At 34.3% G+C, this 21837-nt stretch overlaps 1 protein-coding gene across 2 annotated transcripts in view; it reads right to left on the bottom strand.

Annotated features, from left to right (window-relative positions):
• lrch4 (leucine-rich repeats and calponin homology (CH) domain containing 4) overlaps positions 1-21837 on the bottom strand; it is a 96202-nt gene that overhangs the window by 55493 nt on the left and 18872 nt on the right. For both annotated transcript variants that reach the window (XM_073835794.1, XM_073835793.1), the window contains exons 2-7: positions 10974-11118; positions 10254-10383; positions 8315-8420; positions 7690-7936; positions 7488-7581; positions 7267-7375 (exon numbers count right to left, since the gene is read on the bottom strand). In XM_073835794.1, the coding sequence (XP_073691895.1) occupies positions 7267-7375; positions 7488-7581; positions 7690-7936; positions 8315-8420; positions 10254-10383; positions 10974-11118 (831 nt within the window). The remainder of the gene's footprint in view (positions 1-7266; positions 7376-7487; positions 7582-7689; positions 7937-8314; positions 8421-10253; positions 10384-10973; positions 11119-21837) is intronic.

Raw genomic sequence — 21837 nt, 5'->3', positions numbered from 1 at the left:
TGTCATTTTCTCAATGCAACAGGAAGTGAGATATTTAGGGCTGTATAAAAAGCGCATGCTCTGGAATTTAACGTACTCCTCCCAGGATTTCCATACGATTGTCACCAAACTCGGTCAGCATGATCTCAAGACATTGGGGACGCTAAATTGCGAGGGGATTTTTGATATCTCGAACGGTTTGGCCGTGGCAAGGCGACAAAGTTATGGCGAGAAATGAGAAACAGGAAGTGTCTAATAACTGTTGCACACATTGCCTGATTCTGATGAAACTTCACCAGATTGTTCGTTGTATGATGCCGATTCCATAAAGGTGACTATTATGAGTCAAAGTTATAGCGCCACCAACTGGCAGCAGGAAGCGTGTCATTTTCAAAATGCTTTGAAATCAGCCTCTTAATTTTACTTGATTTTCTTTAAACTTCATTAAAATCATGTCAAAACACGGCCGATAAGAATATGTAAAGGGGTCGATGATAAATCAAATGCTGTTGCCATGGCAACGTCTCAAACTTTAAAATTAGATTCCTGTCTTTTCGAGGCAGATAACATGCTTAGAATTTCATGAAACTCAACACACACATCAATATTAATGATAGTTAGACACTGGCAAAAGATCATAAATGGGCGTGGAGCAGGCACTCTATAGCGCCATCTTTTGACAAAAGTTGGGGGGTTAGTTTTTCCTACAGTCACCAAACTCTGTACATATATTGTTCTCATCAATCTGGACAACTTTCTAAATTAAACTAATTAGCTAACACCAACAGGAAGCCGGCTATTTTGATTTGAATGTGGATTTTTGGAAAAATCAGGCTGTAAACAAATTTATACTCCTCCTAAGAAGAACAAGCTGTTCACACCAAACTTTTTTAACATGGAGAGAAGATTCTGAAGATGTTAAATTGCGAGCGGTTTTGGGATATCTTGAACGGTGTTGACGTGGTGATTTTTTAAAGATGTATAACCGTCATTTTCTATATCTTTAAAGTGCAGCATCTTAACTATTTAAAACTTTTTTCACACAGAGATCTTATCATTCTGAGCAAGTGCTGTAAATATCAATTTAATTCAAGCTTCTACGAATTAAAGAAAATTAAAAAAAGAAATCAGAAGCCTGCTGTCACTCTGCCTTGAGTGTCTGTGTTCAGTCACCATTAAGTGACTGAAGAGAGACTGAAGGGGGAGGGGTGAAAGGGAGAGAGGGAGAGAGAGTAGAACATGCTGTCTTGCTAAAGACCATCTTTGAGGAAAAAATGCACATTGATGTTACATAAATATGTTTGATCTTTGAGAGTCTGATATTTTGAGAAAATATAAAGGGTCACTAAGTCTTTCATTGTTTGTATTTTGCAGTTGTTGTTTTTTTATTTATTTTTTACTAAACTGTACCATGAACTTGTCCTATTCAGTCACATAGCAAAAGATTAAGAAAAATACAACTTTTTAGCATGAGCGGTTTATCTTCATTGATAGACATTTATTTTCATAGTGTTATTTATTGAATATAACATTTTAATTAACAGTTTCAAGACAAACTTTGTCAACAAAACAAACTTTGCTGTTATCTGTTCAAAACATCTGAAAATTTTACCATTTTAAGATCAGTTATATATATATATATATATATCGCCCCATTACAATACTCAACTTGATTTTTAAAGATATTTTGAAAGAAAGAAGCGTTTATAGAGCACTTTGTGTATTGCTGTACACCCACATGAACTGTGTTCATGTTCATGTTAATTCACAGTACATAAACTAATGTTAAAATATACTATTTTACCATTAAACAATATATGAATACTTTTTTTTAGCTTAATATTAATTAACATTAATAAATACTATTTAATTATTGTTCATGTTAACTAATATAGTTAATGTTAACAAATGAAACTGGTTGGCAATTTTATATATTGTGTGTATGTGTCTGTGTGTTGATTTTAAAGTTTAACCCTTTCAATTCAGTAAACTTTAAATCCAACTGACTGAGGGTTACTGTGAATGCATGTGCCAACTGGGCACCGTTTTCCTAATTGATTCTTTCTTAGTTATGTAGCGCTTAAAAGTGATGTCTTATAACAGGAGTCACCTGCAAAGCAATATCCACACACAAATTGTACAGATAGGTAACGATGACATTTAAGCAGAAGTGGTGGACGTAAAGCAAGCAATAATAACATTTTGTTATCCTCATGAATTACATGTTCTTATCGTCATCATCAGAATATAGGGAAAATGTTCCCTATATTGTGAATGGCTTTGGGATATCTTGAACAGTGTTGATGTGGTGATTTATGAAAGTAACAATAAAAAAGATGAAGAGTTATTTTCATATATCTTTAAATTGCATTATTCTAACTCATCAAAACTTTTTACATATAAAGAACAAGAAATTCTTAGGAAATGCGTGTAGTTTCAAAATGTTATCATGCTCAGAGGCCCCCAAAACATTAAAAGTGTCACATAAATTTGTCAGATTAAAGCTCTAATACCAGGGATGAACACTAGAGGTCCTCATAAGATAAGGAATCATTTGACCTCTAATGCTATTTAGCTCATTCTCAGTGTATAAGAATGACAATAATCCATAGAATCAGTTGATATATACTGTACTGTCAGTGTAATTTTACATAATTATTTTGTATAGGTGCTTAAAGAGCATTAAAATCTTTTTTTTTTATCTTTTAAGGAAAAATTATATGATTTAAATACATATATACACTCTCACTGGTAGAACAAAAAATCTTATAAGTATGAAACTATACTGCTCAGTTCACTTAATTAGAATGAGAAACAAATACAAAAAGGCCAAAAAAAAATCAACTAAGTTAATATGTATTTATTTTTAATATATTTGTTTATAATTATTTCACAGATGCTTATAGATTATTAAAATAATATTTAAAAATGCTTGTAGACCATAAAACATGGTAACTATTTAAAATAGGGTCTCTTTTGTTAACAATGGTTAATGAACTAACAAACACGAACAAACAACGAACAATATATTTGTACTCGATTTTCTTCAAACTTCATCAGAATAATGTAAAAGCCCTTATGCATCACATGCTGTTGCCATGGCAAATAAATAAAAATAAAAAATACATTCAAATATTTGTTTCCTGTGATATTTAAGGCAGATAGCGTGCTTAGAATTTCATTTTCCATTTTCAATTTTCAATGATTTATTATATATTTAAAGTGCAGCATCCTAACTCTTTGAAACTTTTTTCATACAAATAACTATTCATTCTGATCAAACACAGTTCATTTCATAATTATACAAAACTCCACGAATGAAAGAAAATAAAAAAACATATCTGATCTCACTCTGCTCTGCACTCTTGTTTGTGTGGTAAGTGGTTGAGTGTAAGGAGGGGGGATGGGTGGTAAGAGAAAGAGTCAGAGAGGAGGAGAGACAGTTAGGGTTAGTCCAAAGGGTTACTGTTAATGCATGTGCCAACTGGGCACCGTTTTCCTGATCCTATCGGGATGGCGACTGCGCAGACGGCGAGGGCCCGGTCATCGCTGCTTGCAGCTTTAATTATTATTATTATTATTATTATTTTTTTTTTTTCAATGTTTTGGGGGATTTCGGGGGCCTTAACATACACGAAAACTCTTGAAACTTTGCACACACATTGGAACCTGCGGCCATCAGGGCCGGACAGACTTTGACATGGGGGGGTCACCTGGGGGGGGCATGGCACAGCGTTAAAAATTGCGACTTTTGAAGGGCTCTGGAACGCACAACGGTTGACCTAGAGTCACCAAAATTCATACACATATAGACCTCATCGGGCCGAACAAATTTCACACTCATAGTCCGTGCTTCGCCAAACAGGAAGTCGGCTATTCAGGGATGTCTAAAAAGTGCATGCAATGGAATTTGAAATACTCCTACTAGGCCTTTCCACCGATGGCCACCAAACTCGGTCAGCATGATCTCAAGACATTGGGGACGCAAAATTGCCAGGGGATTTTTGATATCTCGAACGGTTTGACCGTGACGGGGCGACAAATTTATGGCGAGAAATGAGAAACAGGAAGTGCCTAATAACTTTGACATACTTTGTCTGATTTTGACCAAACTTCAGCAGTTTGTTCATCGTCTGATGCCGATCACAGTGATGTGACTATTATGAGTCAAAGTTATAGCGCCACCAACTGGCAGCAGAAAGCATGACGTTTTTGAAACGCTTTAAACTCAGCCTCTTAATTTTACTCAATTTGCTTCAAACTTCATCCCAATAATGTCAAAACACGACCGATAAGAATCTGTGAAGGGCGTTATCCATAACTTTTATCATGTTGCCATGGCAACGTGTCAAACTTTAACTTTAGTTTTTTGTGTTTTTGAGCCACTTAAAATGCTTAGAATTTCATGAAACTCAACACACACATCTGTATTAATGACAGTTAAACACTGATAAAAGCCCATAAATGGGCGTGGAGCAGGCGCTCCATAGCGCCACCTTTTGACAAAAGTTGGGGGGTTACTTTGTCCTACAGTCACCAAACTCGGTACATATATTGGACTCATCAAGCCGGACAACTTTCTAATTTACACCCATTAGCTACGACCAACAGGAAGTCAGCTATTTTTATTTAAATATGGATTTTTGGAAAAATCAAGCTGTGGAATTTGAAATACTCCTCCTAGACCTTTCCACCGATGGCCACCAAACTCGTTCAGCATGATCTCAAGATATTGGGAATGCAAAATTGCCAGGGGATTTTTGGTATCTCGAACGGTTTGGCCGTGGCAGGGCGACAAATTATGGCGAGAAATGAGAAACAGGAAATGTCTAATAATTTTGACACACTTTATCTGATTTTGACCAAACTTAAGCAGTTTGTTCGTCGTATGATACCGATCACAGAGATGTGACTATTATGAGTCAAAGTTATAGCGCCACCAACTGGCAGCAGGAAGTGTGTTGCTTGCAAAACGCTTTTAAATCAACCTCTTAATTTTACTCAATTTGCTTCAAACTTCATCAGAATAATATCAAAACACGGCCGATGAGAATCTGTGAAGGGGTCCTTGATACATCAAATGCTGTTGCCATGGCAACATGTCAAACTTTAACATTTGTTTCCTGTGTTTTTAAATATAGCTGTGAATAAATTCATATCACTCATAGCAGAATCAGACAGTTCACACCAAACTTTGTCAACATGATGCCAAGATACTGAAGATGTTAAATTGTGAACGGCTTTGGGACATCTTGAACGGTGTTGATGTGGTGATTTATGAAAGTAACAATAAAAAAGATGAAGAGTTATTTTCATATATCTTTAAATTGCATTATTCTAACTCATCAAAACTTTTTACATATAAAGAACAAGAAATTCTTAGGAAATACGTGTAGTTTCAAAATGTTATCATGCTCAGAGGCCCCAAAAACATTAAAAGTGTCACATAAATTTGTCAGATTAAAGCTTTAATACCAGGGATGAACACTAGAGGTCCTCATAAGATAAGGAATCGTTTGACCTCTAATGCTATTTAGCTCATTCTCAGTGTATAAGAATGAAAATAATCCATAGAATCAGTTGATATAGACTGTACTGTCAGTGTACTTTTACATAATTATTTTGTATAGGTGCTTAAAGAGCATTAAAATCTTTTTTTAATCTTTTAAGGAAAAATTATATGATTTATATACATATATACAATCTCACTGATAGAATAAAAAATCTTATAAGTATGACACTATACTGCTCAGTTCACTTAATTAGAATGAGAAACAAATACATCAACTAAGTTAATATGTATTTATTTTTAATATATTTGTTTATAATTATTTCACAGATGCGTATAGATCATTAAAATAATATTTAAAAATGGATGTAGATCATAAAACATGGTAACTATTTAAAATAGGGTCTCTTTTGTTAACATTGGTTAATGAACTAACACACGAACGAACAACGAACAATATATTTGTACTCGATTTTCTTCAAACTTCATCAGAATGATGTAAAAACACGGCCGATGAGAGTCTGTAAAGGCGTCCCTGATGCATCAAATGCTGTTGCCATGGCAAATAAATAAAAATACAAAATACATTCAAATATTTGTTTCCTGTGTTTTTGAGGCAGATAGCGTGCCTAGAATTTTATTTTCCATTTTCAATTTTCAATGATTTATTATATATTTAAAGTGCAGCATCCTAACTCTTTGAAACTTTTTTCATACAAATAACTATTCATTCTGATTAAACACAGTTCATTTCATAATTATACAAAACTCCACGAATGAAAGTAAATTAAAAAACAAATCTGATCTCACTCTGCTCTGCACTCTATGTGTGTGTTTGTGTGGTAAGTGGCTGAGTGTAAGGAGGTGGGATGGGTGGTAAGAGAAAGAGTCAGAGAGGAGGAGAGACAGTTAGGGTTAGTCCAAAGGGTTATTGTGAATGCATGTGCCAACTGGGCACCGTTTTCCTGACTGCCAGACGGCGAGGGCCCGGTCAACGCTGCTTGCAGCTTTAATTATTATTATTATTATCAAGTTGAAAACAGTTGAGGAGATTTTCTTCAAGAACAGCTTTTATTTTAAATAGAAATGCTGTGCAACATTAGAAATGTCTTTATGATCCCTTTTGATCAATTTAAAGCATCCTTTCTAAATAAAAGTATTATTATAATTCTGCCCCACAAAAAAAAATCTCCAAGCTTTTATAGTGTATGTTACCAAATCTTTTTGTAACATTACAAATGCTGATCCTTGTTTTTTTTCTATTCATTAAAGAATCCTGAAACAAATATACTCAACTGTTAAATATTGTTAAATATTGATAATCATAATAATAATAATAATAATAATAATAATAATAATAAATGTTTATTGAACATCAAATCTGCATTTAAGAATGACTTCTAAAGGATCATGTGACACTGAAGACTGGAGTAATGATGCTGAAAATTCAGCTTTAATCACAGGAATAAATTTCATTTTAAAATATTCAAACAGAAAGCAGTTATTCTAAATAGTAAAAATATTTCACAATATTACTGCTTTCGCTGTATTTTGGATAAAATAAATGCAGGCTTGGTAAGCAGAAAATAATTCTTTAAAAAAAAAATTTAAATCTTGCTGTTCAAAAACTTTTGACTGATAGTTGTTTTTTCTTATTCTAATGCTTGGTGTATTTTATTTTTTATTCTGTTAGTCATCCTTTTAAATTTGATTAGGCTCCTTAGTGGGCCTCGGCCACTGCTTGAGACCCACTTATCTAGAGAGTTCATTAACATTACCTTTGGGTGTATCTAGCAATGTATTCCTCTCCTCTTCCTCCTGAAAATTTGTGTGCTCACGGCAAATGTCCGTCAATCGCAGCGACCGCTCTGAGAAATCATCAGCAGACTAAAATAAAACAACACAGACACACAGCTATTTACATCATCCAATAAAACGACACTCAATAAGCCTTTAGCAACCAGTATATTAGTGCCTAAATTTGCAGCTCTCTTTATACCTCATTTCCTGACCATCTTTTGCTGCCGCTGTCCACACTGTTAAAACCAGAATCCAGGCCACCATACTGACCGGGGAACAGGTCCTGTTCCAGACTGCAGAGACCACACACATCAAGAGAAGCATTAGTAGAGTTTTTAATGATCCTGGCAATTAAAACCTTTCAACACCCTAAGACCTCTCGTCCTTGACATTCCCCTCACCAGCTGTTGAAGGCGGTGGGCCGCAGAGCTTTCTCAAACTGGTCCTGAGTCCTTTTGCAGGCCTCCATGTTCAGATATTTAAAGATGTGGAACTTTCCTTTGGAGCAGATCTGGGCTGGGGGCATTTGGAGGGGGTTGTTGTCAAGGATGATGCTTTGGAGGTGCCGGAGATGACGGTAGCACACGGGAACGTGGGATATGCGGTTGCACGACACATCCAAACGGACAAGTGGCAATTCTGACAACTCTGCGATGAGAGAATGATCATTAAATGAGTCAGTATACAATATACACTGGTACTAAAAACTATTTGTCATTGCTTGAATGTCACAAATTAAATTGCATCTGCAAACAAATGTTAGTCACAATTTAAAACATTATTCTTTGGAGTCATATTTCCAATGACTTTTAACCAATTGAAGTAAAGTTCATAATGGTGTCCTGTCAGAGTCACCATGAGACGTTTCTTCATTTAGGGAGGTCACCACTGGCATAATGATTCGAGTCAGAATGTTGTAATATTTCAAACAACATCTTAATCTCAGTAAAACTGCAAGGTAGCACGCTATTACTTTATGTGATAATGTCTAGACCATGTTTTTAACCATGTGTCTGGGATACTGACCTTCTGGTAAAGTTGTGAGCTGGTTTCTTCTCAGATTTAAATCCCTTAAACATTCTAACTGGCCGAGCTCAACAGGAAGTGACTGCATCTCATTACAGCTCACATCCTGATGGAGAAACAGAAAGTCAGAAGAGGAGGCAGAGAGAAAGTTAATATTGCATATACAGTCCTGTTCAGAAATCAATACTTTTATTCTGCAAAGTGCATTAAATTGATTAAAAATAATAGTAAAGACATTTTAATCTTACAAAAGATGTCAATTTCAAACAAAGACTTCTCTTTTAAAATGTCTACTTAAGTATTAAAAGTACTTAAGTATTGAAGTATTCTGAAAAATGTGTTTCACAGTTTCCACAAAAATATGGATTGGGATTATATGATTCTAAAAACTGAATCAATGGCTGTTGAAAATTCAGTTTTGCCATCAGAGGAACGTTTTAAAATATACACACTACTAGTCAAAAGTTTTTGAACAGTAAGGTTTAATGTTTTTTTGTTTTTTTAAAGAAGTCTCTTCTGCTCAACAAGCCTGTTTTTATTTGAGTCAAAGTACAGCAAAAAGTAACAATTTGAAATATTTTTGCTATTTATATGAAAATAACTGTTTTCTGTCTGAATGCGTTTTAAAACGTAATGTATTCCTGTGATTTCAAAGCTGATTTTTTTGGCATCATTACTCTAGTCACATGATCCTTCAGAAATGATTCTAATATTCTGATTTGCTGCTCAAAAAACATTTATTATCATTATTATAATGTTGAAAACAGCTGAGTAGATTTTTTTCAGTTTTCTTTGATGAATAGAAAGTTTAGAAGAATAGCATTTATCTGAAATAGAAATCTTTTGTGACATTATAAATGCCTTTATCATCCCTTTTGATTAATTTAAAGCATCGTCGCTAAATAAAAGTATTAATTTCTATCATTTTTCCCCTCCAATAAAATCATACTGACTCCAAGCTTCTGAATGGTGTTACAAAAGCTTTTATGATATTTAGATCTTTCTATTCATCCTGAAAAAAATTATAATTATAATTATAATAAAATAAAATGTTTCTTGAACAGCAAATTAGCATATTCGAATGATTTGGGATCATGTGACACTGAATACTGGAGTAATGATGCTAAAAATTTAGATTTGATCGCAGAAATAAATTACATTTTAAAACATATTTAAATAGAAAACAGTTATTTTAAATAGCAAAAATATTTCCAAATTTAACTGTTTTGCTGTACTTTGGATCAGATAAATGCAGGCTTGGTAAGCAGAAAAGACAAAAACAAATCTTACTGTTTAAAAACAGGTAGTGTAGAAAACAGGTTTTTCAAAATGTTTTAATATATTTCACAGTTTACTGTTTATACTTTGTATCATTAATAACTGTTCACATGATTGCTTTTGTCATGGTTTAACTAAACTACAATTTTTTTATTTTATTTTTTTTTTTACAAATTTATGAGTAAAATTTAGTGGATGTTTTGCTCTTCAACGTAAATTGAACACCCACATTAAAAACTTACTTTAAAAAAAGGGATTGTTTATTTTTAAAAACCTATTTTTGTAATAAGTAACTACGCAATACATTTGAGGTTCAAGTGTATTTTATGCATTTTATGTTAAGTATTGTCAATTTATGTTTACTAAAGATCATAAATTATTCATGATTTGAAAACCCCATTGTAAAAACCCATAGCAAAATCTTGAGAAAACCCATTGCCAATTAATCTTCCAGGTTTTGACATCACAGCTGTGGCACCCTATTTGAAAGGCTTATGAATCACGTTTTTTACTCTTTTTTTTTTTTTAAACCAACCAATATGTGTGAGAGGGAGGGTTAGGGTTTAGCAAATATCATAACCTCTATCTAAAAACCCTCTTGTCTATGAGATGCCTTCATTAAAATAGTTCAAATGAATATGAGTCTTTGAGTTCTACATACCAGTTGTCGCAGGTGCATGAGTGTGTGTATGGAGGCCGGTATGACTGATAACTTGTTGTTGCTGACGATGAGCACCCGCAGGAGAGGGAGCTGACATACTGACGGTGGTAGACTGGACAGCTGGTTACGACTGCACCACACAAACAGAAAGAGAAAGAATTCAGTTGATGCAACCTAACACCAGTACAAAAGACTCAATGACAGATTTCCTGTATATACAATCCTTCAAATATCTTGAAGCTGAAATTTCACTCAGGGTAACCTGATTAATTTGTGTACATTCCCATTCAAAAGTTCAGGGCCAGTTTTTTTCATATTTCTGAAAGAAGTCTTTGACTCACCAGGGTCAAAATATTATAATACTATACACATTATTACAATTTAAAATAGCTGTTCTCTATTTGAATTTAGTTTAAAATGTTGCTAATAAGATTACGATTACAAGTGCTGACTGTTTTTACCGCCTGTAGTGTCCATTTCTGTTGGAAACTGCAGTGATATGTATGTATTTCATGTTTTCGTCATGAGATCAGGTAGCTTATATGCCTGAAATGAGCATCTTAAGTGTCTTGCTCTGGTTCAGGTAAGCTGTGTATTTTAGATGATGTAGTTGTGTGTGTTTCTGTATACATCTGGGACTAAGCCTGTATATTTGGGAAGGGGTGTGTGTGTGTGTGTGTGTGTGTGTGTGTGTGTGTGTGTGTGTGTGTGTGTGTGTACCTGAGGTTGAGGTAGGTGAGGGCCTGCAGCTGGCACAGGCTGGGCGTGAGGGATCGCACACAGTTGTGGTACAGGCTGAGAGTCTCCAGAGAGACAAACTGACACACCTCCTCTGGCACCTCACAGAGCCGGTTCTTTGACAGGTCTGAAAGAGAGAACCACCAATCACAGTTGAGCGCAGAATAAATAATGACCAACCACATACACTGTCACATTACACAATGATTGAGATTCAATCAAAAGAAAAAAAATGCTTTATGTGTTGTAGCATTTTTTTTTTCTATGTTACAGTAATGAGAATGAGCATTGCATTATGATAAAAACACAATGGCCCTAACAAAGCGGCAAATACACTACCAGTGAAAAGTCTTTGAACTTTGTTTTTTGAGATTTGTAATGCTTTTAATAAAGTCTCTTCTGCTCACCAACCCTGTATTTATTTGATACAAATTACAGCAAAAACAGTCAAATTTTGATATTAAAATGTTTAAAATGTTTTCTATTTGAATATATTTTTGAATGTAATTTATTTCTGTGATCAAATCTACATTTTCAGTATAATTCAGTCTTCAGTGTCAAATGAACCATCTGATTTGCTGTTCAAGAAACATTTTTAATATTATTAGTATATAAAACAGTTGAGTACATTTTTTTAGGATTATTTGATGAAACAGAAAGAACCAAAGATCAGCATTTATCTGAAATAAAAAGCTTTCGTAACATTCTACACTATAACAAAGGTTATTGCGACTTTTTATCTCACAATTCTGACATTTTTTCTCGCAATTTCCAGTTTACAACTCGAAATTCTTACTTTTTTCCCCTCAGAATTGCGTCATATAAACTCGATGTGTCATAAAGTTAAAATTGCAAGACATATAGTCACTATTGCCAGATATAAACTCGCAATTCTGACTTTATTTCTCGCAATTACGACTTTGTATCTTCCCAATTCTGACTTTTTTTCTTGCAATTGCGAGTTTGTATCTTGCAATTCTGACTTTTTTCTCAGAACTGTGAGTTTGTATCACATACTTCTGACTTAATTTCTCAGAATTGAAGTTTATTATCTCGGAATTCTGACTTCATAACTCACAACTGTGAGTTTATATCATGCAATTCTGACTTTATAACTTACAATTTAGAGTTTATATCATGCAGATGCAAGATGCTTTATTTCTCTTTTTTTGTGAGTTGCAAATTGCAAGTCAGAAAAAAAAGAGAAAGGTTAAAAAATTCTGACTTTTTTCTAGTAATTGAGAGTGTTTATGATGAAATCCTGAAAAAAAAGTAAGAATTGTGAGATGTTATTGAAAAAAATGTTATTCAGTGGTGGAAACGGGCTTCCATATGCTTAAAATTGATCAAAAAAGATGATAAAGACATGTATGTTACAAGAGATTTTTATTTCAGAAAAATGCTGTTCTTCTGAACTATTTATCAAAGAAACCTGAAAAATAATTATAAACATTAAAACATAATTATAATAAAAAATATTTGGAGCAGCAAATCAGAATTTTTTTGAATGATTTTTGAAGGATCGTGTGACTGGAGTAATGATGCTAAAAATTCAGCTTTGAAATCACAAGAATAAATTATATTTTAATTGAATTCAAATAAAAAAAAATTTTTTTACTGTTTTTGCTGTACTTTGGATCAAATAAATGCAGGCTTGGTGAGCAGAAGAAACCTTTTTAAAAAGCATTTAAAAAATTTGTGAAATTAAGAAATGGTAGTGAATATACATTTCTTATTTCAGACATGTACTTGACAGGTTTCGTGAGACCAAAACCAAAACGGACAAACTGGAGATGATCTTGCAGATTATGAACACTTCCTTTGTGTTTACATTAGACTCACAATCAATGGCAACAGTCAGACAATAGATGCATCCTAAGCAACAGACATGCATCTATTGTCTAGCTAGCATATGTATTCAAACATGTTGTTTATGCCATCCATAGTTTTTGTGAGCCAGGGACAGGAAACACGTAAACAGTCATGATGTTTCCCAAAGCGAACAAAGACTTTTTTTTATGGGATTTCAGATTTCGTCCAAGTCCATTTTTGACAGGAGGAGGATATGAGCTTTTTGTCTGAATATAGCCTAAACTTTTCCAATTGCCTTTCATATTTTCATTCCAGACAGAAGTTGCTCTCTCCAGATAATCGTGAAACACACACTCCCTTCTGTGGCGCTGGTCGTAGGGTCAAGATGTATTTCTGGAGAGGGGAGGATTTTAATTACAGGGCCGAGGAAGCTTAGAACAGGGTGTGTGAATGTGAACGTAAGTCCATGTGACTACTGAGACAAACCGGACCACAAACACAGAGAATAGGGCTAAATGAAGGTTTTCAACATAAATTAGTGTCATATTCAGGTATCTCAGATTTAATTCTCCATGCTTAGTTTTGACAAATAACCCTCTCGATGATCTTAAATCCAAATTTACTTTCACACTGCGAGAACAATAGCATGTGGAAGTGTGTATGTGAGTATGTGCGTTTTTTCTCTTCTTCCCTGCACTGTCCAATTGTCCAATCTGCTCTCCTTCTCCAGATCTTTTGTTCAGCTGTTTTATTTGGCAAGGAAGCATTTCCCGCCTCTCTGTTCCCAGTGGGAACTAAAGATTCCCAGGGGCAGCCCACATTTCCCACAATCCCCTGCACTGCTTTTCACTCACACCAGCCTAACATGGTAGAAAACGAGAGAAATGCCAATGTGCCCACATAATGGAGAAAGATGATAGGAGTCTGAATAATGCTGAGACACTTTTGCAACTTTTATCGATAGCTCTTTGATAATCACTCTATGAGGTGAAGTAATAGCTCTCATTTATAATAATTAGACATTTCAATGAAACATTTAAGTAGCACAATGTAACAAGAATTAGTTTCACCTAAATTCTGTACGGTTCTTTTGTAATTCATTGGTGCTAATTATTACTGTTCTATTTAAAGTTAGCTTCCAGAACAAAAATTTATAGATAATTTACTCACCCCTTTGTCATCCAAGATGTTCATGTCTTTCTTACTTCAAGTGGTAAAGAAATTATGTTTTTTGAGGAAAACATTTTAGGATTTCTCTCTATATAATGGACTTCTATGGCGCCCCTGAGTTTGAACTTCCAAAATGCTGCTTAAATGCAGTTTCAAAGGGCTCTAAATGATCCCAGTAGGGTGATTGGAAGAAAAAAAATTAGATGGAAGTTTTTCGACCTTTCTTAACTGTCATGAACCAGAAGACACAGACTTCACGCAGAGCTAGACAAGACGAGCTTTTGACGTTTTGAAGCTTTTGAGTTTTTTTTTTTTTTAGTAAATAACCGGTTCACTAGATAAGACCCTTTTTCCTCGTCTGGGATCGTTTAGAGCCTATTGAAGCTGGATTTAAACTGCATTTTGGAAGTTCAAACTTGGGGGCACCATAGAAGTCCACTATATGGACAGAAATCCTGAAATGTTTTCCTCAAAAAACTATTTCTTTACGGCTGAAGAAAGACATGAACATCTTGGATGACAAGGCGGTGAGTAAATTATCTGTAAATTTTTGTTCTGGAAGTGAACCTCTCCTTTAATTTTACTTATTACACGGCTCTTTGGAATGCTCGATTCTGATTGGTCAGTTGAGACATTTGCAGGTTCGTTCTTTTCAAATAATCACCACTCCAAAGTAATAACGCATAGCCGGTACTACTTGTATGTTTAAAATCCCTCCGTGCCAACAAAGATTACCGTTTGGCGCCATCTTGTGACAAACACTGGACAACCACAATTAACAATGGAAAATTTCGACATTAATCTATTTAAATAGTCTTACTAACGTACATAGTTTGAATGTTAGTCACGTGGTACTATATCGTTTCGCGGAAGGATAAAAATGTTAATTTAAAACAAATATGCCAATAAAAGGTTTCAAATTCATATTCATGTCCAGTTTTTTTCCTTATGTGGCAAGTAGCCGTGTAATAAGCGGGATAATGTACAGGCAGCCGGTAGTTATCGCAGAAATAAGCCCCTTCAGTGTGATACAATCCTGATCACACTGTCGGGGCTTATTTCTGCGATAACTACCGGCTGCCTGTACATTATCCCTTACATAACACCAATAATTATATTTGATTAAAATACATTTTAGAACTTCTATCATTAATTATGAAACAATGGTTTAGTACAGATGCATTTTTGTAGAATAAAGATATTTTGCTTTTTGCAAGGATGGGAATATTCTGTGATATTCTACTCATTTCTGGAACATTTAATGTTTTTGTATTCAGGATGTCAAGAAAGAAATATAAAAAAATAATAGCGAATCAAGTATTATAAAAAGTTTCACAGTGTGATGTATAGGGCAATATTTGGCATCACAAATGAATAATAATTAGACATTTCACTGAAACGAGATCGCAAATAATAATATATAAAAGCCTATATTAATTTATATTTAATGTGAATACACTAAAAATACACTACCAGTCAAACGTGCATTTACTTGATCCAAAGTACAGCGAAAACAGTGAAATTGAAATATTTTTACTATTTAAAATTACTATTTTCTGTTTGAATATATTTTAAGGATGATGAATGATTTCAAAGATTTTTAGCATCATTATAAACAGATAAGTAGAATCTTTTTCAGGTTTCTAGATCAGTAGAATGTTCAGAAGAACAGAAATAGAATCTGAAATAGAAATCATTTGTAACATTATACATGTCTTTATTATCACTTTTGATCAATTTAAAGCATCCTCGCTAAATAAAAATATTAATTTCTATCATTTCTATGCCAAAAAATATATTACACTGATTCCAAGCTTTTGAACAGTATAGTGTATAATGTTACAAAAGCTTTTATTTCAGGTGAATGCTGCTCACTGGATCTTTCTATTCATCAAAGAATCCTGAAAAAATGTACTCAACTGTTTTAAATATTGATAATACTAATAAAAAATGTTTCTTGAACAGCAAATCAGCATATTAAAATGATTTCTGAAGAATCATGCGACACTGAAGACTAGAGTAATGATGCAAACGACATTTTTTCAAATATATTCAAATAGAAAGCAGTTATTTTAAATAGTAAAAATATTTCAAAATGTTTTAGCTGTACTTTAAATCAAACAAATGCAGGCTTGGTGAGCAGAAATCTTTTGAAACTTGACTGATAGTGTATAAGCGAGCCATTCGGAGGCTGATTCCTCAAAGTGCAAATGTCACAATGAAATTATCTAGAAGATAATCTCTTAGATCATTTCCTTTTGAGTTGCATTGCTTAATGCTTTCATTTCTGTTCTAGCCATGTTTACATTGTGTTCCTAGAAATAGTTTCCAAGACATATCGGATTCTCCACAGGGGCTAACCAACACCTCCTGCGTGAGGTCTCCAGCTGTGCCCGGGCTCAGTGACACGTATGAATGATTATTATGGCATCAGCTAATAAGCAGGACTGTATTTCAATTATGTCCTGAAGGTCTCACTCTAAATATCTTCTGTGTGTGTGTGATAGAGAGACTTAAGAGTGGCAGTTGGTCTACTGATCCCCTCCCTTCTCTCTGAGGAATCTGAGCGTTCTTCTGCCTGCTAGCGTCTCTTTGGTGTAACTGAAGCTGGTTTTGCATCTGCTGTGTGTGAGACAGTGTTAATCAACACACACACACACACACACACTTCTCTCCACACCCTGCACTCCTTCTTTAGCCCTAGAAGGAGATTACACAGATTATCCCGCTGGATAACAACAGACACCCTCGCAGTTCATTTCAGACTAACATTTACGCAAAAACAACACAAACAATCTCTAATTATACTTTAAGCTCCATACAAGCTTTATGTAACACTTCACAACCACATTACTACTTCTATAACAGGTGTTGAGGTGTGTTGCTTGAAGAGCTTAGTCCCAGCAAAGATTTTTCTCCCTGTACCTGCTGCCAGAAGCTGTAGTCATCTCTGAGATTACCTGAAACATGACGCTGTGTTTGTGTCAGCACAACACACTGACTAGACCTGATGTGTCAGGCACTGACTCACTTTTTTCTGAACAAAACATTTGTATTATTTATCATCAATGTCTGTGCTGTCTTAAAGGGGAAACACGTCATTTCTACATCACTTTCCAAACAGGTTTCTAGATTACTCTACCTATTCATTCATTGGTTGGACAAACCAGTGATCCTGTCCCAATCTCACACTTATTTAAAGAGTCAAGTCAAGCTACCTTTTTATACAGCACTTTACATAATACAGATTGTGTTAAAGCAGCTTAATAATGTTAAACAGGGAAACAGTGTGTCAATAATGCAAACAAAACTTAATTCTGCTGCAAAGCAGCTCTAAAAAAAGGCAACATTAATGATTCAGTCATGTCATCGTTCTCTTCTAATAGTGTCTGTGCAATCAAAATAACATCATATGCTTGTATACTCATATTTAAAAACATGTTTATACACATTTGGAAGGTCAACCTACTCTTCAGTGGCAGTCACATTTACTGCTGCCTGGTGAAAATTAGTCATTTAAATAAGAATCTTTATGATTGGGAACTTCATGTGTAGATTTTGCAACTGATTTAAGTTGGTTATGTGGATTTGCTGTATTGAGCAACAGTTGTTTGGTTTGAAAATGACTTCCATTAGAGCTGTGCTTCATTTACTCATTCACTACACTACTTATAATAACCAATAGACCAATTGCAGAAAAAAATCTGCTTCTCATTTTGACTTTTTTTTAAAAATTGCACATTTATTTCTTACAATTATGACTTTATAACACATAATTGCGAGTTAAGTCAGAATTGTGAGATATAAACCAGAAATACAAACAGAATTGCAAGTTTCTCGCAATTGTGTTTATATCATGCAATTCTGAGAAAAAAGTTGTTTATATCACGTAGTTCTGACTTTATAACTCACAGTTGTGAATTTATAACATGCAATTCTTTATAACTCATTACTGTGAGTTTATATCTCACGATTCTGAAAAAAAAAAGTCAGAATTGTGAGTTCTCGCAATTCTGGCTTTATAACTCACAATTGCAAGTTTATATCAAGCAATTCTGACTTTATAACTCACAGTCGTGAGTTTATATCATGCAATTCTGACTATAACTCATAACTGTGAGTTTATAACTCAAGATACTGAAAAAAAAAGTCAGAATTGTGATTTTTCGCAATTCTGGCTTTATAACTCGCAATTGCGAGTTTATATCAAGCAATTCTGACTTTATAACTCACAGTCGTGAGTTTATAACATGGAATTCTGACTATAACCCATAACTTTGAGTTTATATCTCAAGATTCTGAAAAAAAAGTCAGAATTGTGAGTTTTCGCAATTCTGGCTTTATAACTCGCAATTGCAAGTTTATATCAAGCAATTCTGACTTTATAACTCACAGTCGTGAGTTTATAACATGCAATTCTGACTATAACTCATAACTTTGAGTTTATATCTCAAGATTCTGAAAAAAAAAGTCAGAATTGTGAGTTTTCGCAATTCTGACTTCATAACTCACAGTTGTGAGTTTATATATAATGCAATTCTGACTATAACTCATAACTGTGAGTTTATATCTCAAGATTCTGGGAAAAAAAAGTCAGAATTGTGAGTTCTTGCTATTCTGGCTTTATAACTCGCAATTGCAAGTTTATATCTAGCAATTCTGACTTTATAACTCATAACTGCGAGTTTATATCAAGCAATTCTGACTTTATAACTTACAGCTGTGAGTTTATAACACGCAATTCTGCAAAAAAAATGTCAGAATGGAGTTCTCACAATTCTGACTTCGTAACTCACAATTGCCAGTTTATATCATGCAATTCTGACTATACCTCATAACTTCGAGTTTATCTCTTATGATTCTGAAAAAAAACTCAGAATTGAGTTCTCGCAATTCTGACTTCATAACTCACAATTGCCACTTTATATCATGCAGTTCTGACCTTACAACTCTTAACTATGAGTTTATATCTCACGATTCTGAGAAAAAAAAGTTAGAATTGTCAGTTCTCGCAATTATGAGTTCAGATCTCATGATTCTGAGAAAAAATGTCAGAATTGCAAGTCTTTATCAAAAAGGCAGAATAACTTTTTTTTTTTTTTTTTAAACAAACTTCCATAGATAGCAGAAAGAAAGTGCAGTGGAAAAGAATGAGTAGGGGGATGGGACTACTTTTGACTTTTTTGTCTTTGGTCCCAAAGATGTCTTTTATATGGAAAATATCAAATTTCTTTTTACTGTTCTTTGCATTGAAAACAAACTCATACAACATGAGAGTGAATAAATAATCGCCATGTTCATATCTGAGTAAATCTGAAGAGAACACACTAAAAAACCTGCACAGTTCACGTTTAAAAGTTTGCCCCAGAACCACTAGAGAAACAACACTTTATTCCTTCTCTTAATTCCTCTGAAGGAGGAACAACAATAAACCTTGCCATGACTTGACTTGAGATGGGGGCAGAGAAAAAAATGAGAGAAAGAAACAGAGGGGAGAGGAGGGCAAATCTTGAAAGGGGGCGAGTGAATGAGTAACAGCAGCATGACAATAGCTGTGAAAGCATGAATACCGGCTTGAGCTGAGGGGGTGACGGAACAAAAACACACGGGCCAGAATGACTCAACACATTCAACAGAACACTACTGGAGGCAAAGCGTAAGAATGTGTGTGTGTGCGGCCCAGCACACGAGTGCTATTCAAGTACATCAGTAAATTTACCGTCAGAAAAAAGCTGATTGTTTGACCTCTCTAGCACTTTAGAGAGCACTTTGGAGTGCACTGACCAAATCGATCAAAACACTGTGCCACATCCTTTTCATTATTTCTTGCTGCACTATAAAACTGAGGTTTATTTTGGGACCTCAGTCTCCAAACAGGGTCTAATATATCAGTAATGGAATCATATACAGTTCAAACACCATAATCCGACAAGGCAGGCCTGATTTATACAGTACAAGCTTTTAGCAAATGTCAAGGTCCAAAAAGCTTAATATCATAACAACTGCATAAAGGCCAGTCTGAGTTACTTCAAAAAGCCTACTTACAGTATCAGCATGTTTTCTGTTGTTTTCCTCTGAGAGACTGCTTTTCAAACTAGATTTTCAGTTCTGAGGAAAATATAAGTGCTGAGAATTCTGGGATTTATTCCACTTTCATCATAATTAACAATTCTTCTAGTGCTTTTAATAAATCCTAACTATCATAGCCTACAATGTATTGTTTATATTATATACAGTTGAAGTCAAAGTTTACATACACCTTGCAGAATCTGCAAAATGTTAATTATTTTACCAAAATAAGAATGATCTTACAAAATGCATGTTATTTTTTATTTAGTACTGACCTGAATAAGATATTTCAAGATGTTTACATATAGTCCACAATAGAAAATAACAGCTAAATACTGCGTTGTTACCTGAAACACATTTTTTCCACATTTTTTTCCCTTGTTTGTCCTGAACAGTTAAACAGCCTGCTGTTCTTAAGTAAAAACCTTCAGGTCCCACAAATTCTTTGGGTTTTCAGCATTTTTGTGTATTTGAACCCTTTCCAACAATTACTGTATGATTTTGAGATCCATCTTTTCACACGAAGGACATCTAAGGGACTCATATGCAACTATTACAGAAGGTAAAAGAATCTCAAAATCATACAGTCGTTGTTAGAAAAGGGTTCAAATACACAAAAATGCTGAAAAACCAAAGAAACTGTGGGACCTGAAGGACTTTTCTGAAGAACAGCAGGCAGTTTAACTGTTCAGGATAAACAATGGACAAAAACAAAGTGTATGTAAACTTTCGAACACAATATTTTTATAAATTCAACTATTATTTTCTCTTGTGGACTATATGTAAGTGCCTTTTATGTGAAATATCTTATTCAGGTCAGTACTAAATAAAAACATAACACGCATTTTGTATGATCCCTCTTATTTTGGGGTCTGCAAGGTGTATGAAAACTTTTGACTTCAACTGGACATGTAATACATGATACAACAATGGTTCCTAGTTTATTCTGAGATGTATTTTTGATTTTTGCCTGTTTTGAGGCATCCAGTCTGTCTCTCTCGTCACATTCAATTCACTTAAGTGAAATTATATGGTTATGTTTGCCATTTTTTGTTGTTGTTTTTTTTTTATTCAGCTTGTTCTTTATTTTAGTTTGTTTTATCAGAACCCGTTCTGAATTAGAAAGAAGCTGATTACCAACCCTAGTTTTAAAAGGATAGTTCATTTTTTCACCCTCAAGTAATATTGCTTGCTTAGTTTTTTGTGGAACATAAAGAGATTTAAAAAATCTGTATGATTTCTTTCGCCCATGTAATTGTCTGCCATGTGAAATGTCCAATCAGTTAGAAAAGTAAATGCACACTTCTGTTCAATAAGCCACAGAATTTGTCATACATGTCACAAAACATGAGTTGTTTGTTATGAATTATTTGTTCATGTAAGTACTTTATATATTTATTCAAATTATAACAACAAGAGCATTTGTGATGGTTAGGGAGTGTCCAATCTCGTCTGTGTGAAGTTTTGCCAATGACAACAGTAAAACCCCAGTGACGTTAATCACTCCGCTTATGGGTGTATGGGACAGTACAGTCAACAACACTGTCTTCAAACGCTCTGAATGAACAGAGGGGTCTGTGTGCATCCTGTTTAATCTACGGTCAACGGGCCAGCATTTAGACTACACTGTTATCTTTGTCTTTAAACATCGATGGATGCCACAAAAGGTCAAGCCGATGGATTTAACCAACCAAACATTTAGGGGGCCCCCGAGTTATACCACACAACTCCACGTGCAGCGAGAACCTCCGTGAAGTTGGCACCCCATAAAAAGAAATAATGACCAAAACTATGC

Source organism: Garra rufa, chromosome 3, assembly GCF_049309525.1.
Source record: "Garra rufa chromosome 3, GarRuf1.0, whole genome shotgun sequence".
Classification (NCBI taxonomy): domain Eukaryota; kingdom Metazoa; phylum Chordata; class Actinopteri; order Cypriniformes; family Cyprinidae; genus Garra; species Garra rufa.
Note: the sequence above shows the minus strand (reverse complement) of the source record. Positions and strands in the feature narration are given on the sequence as shown.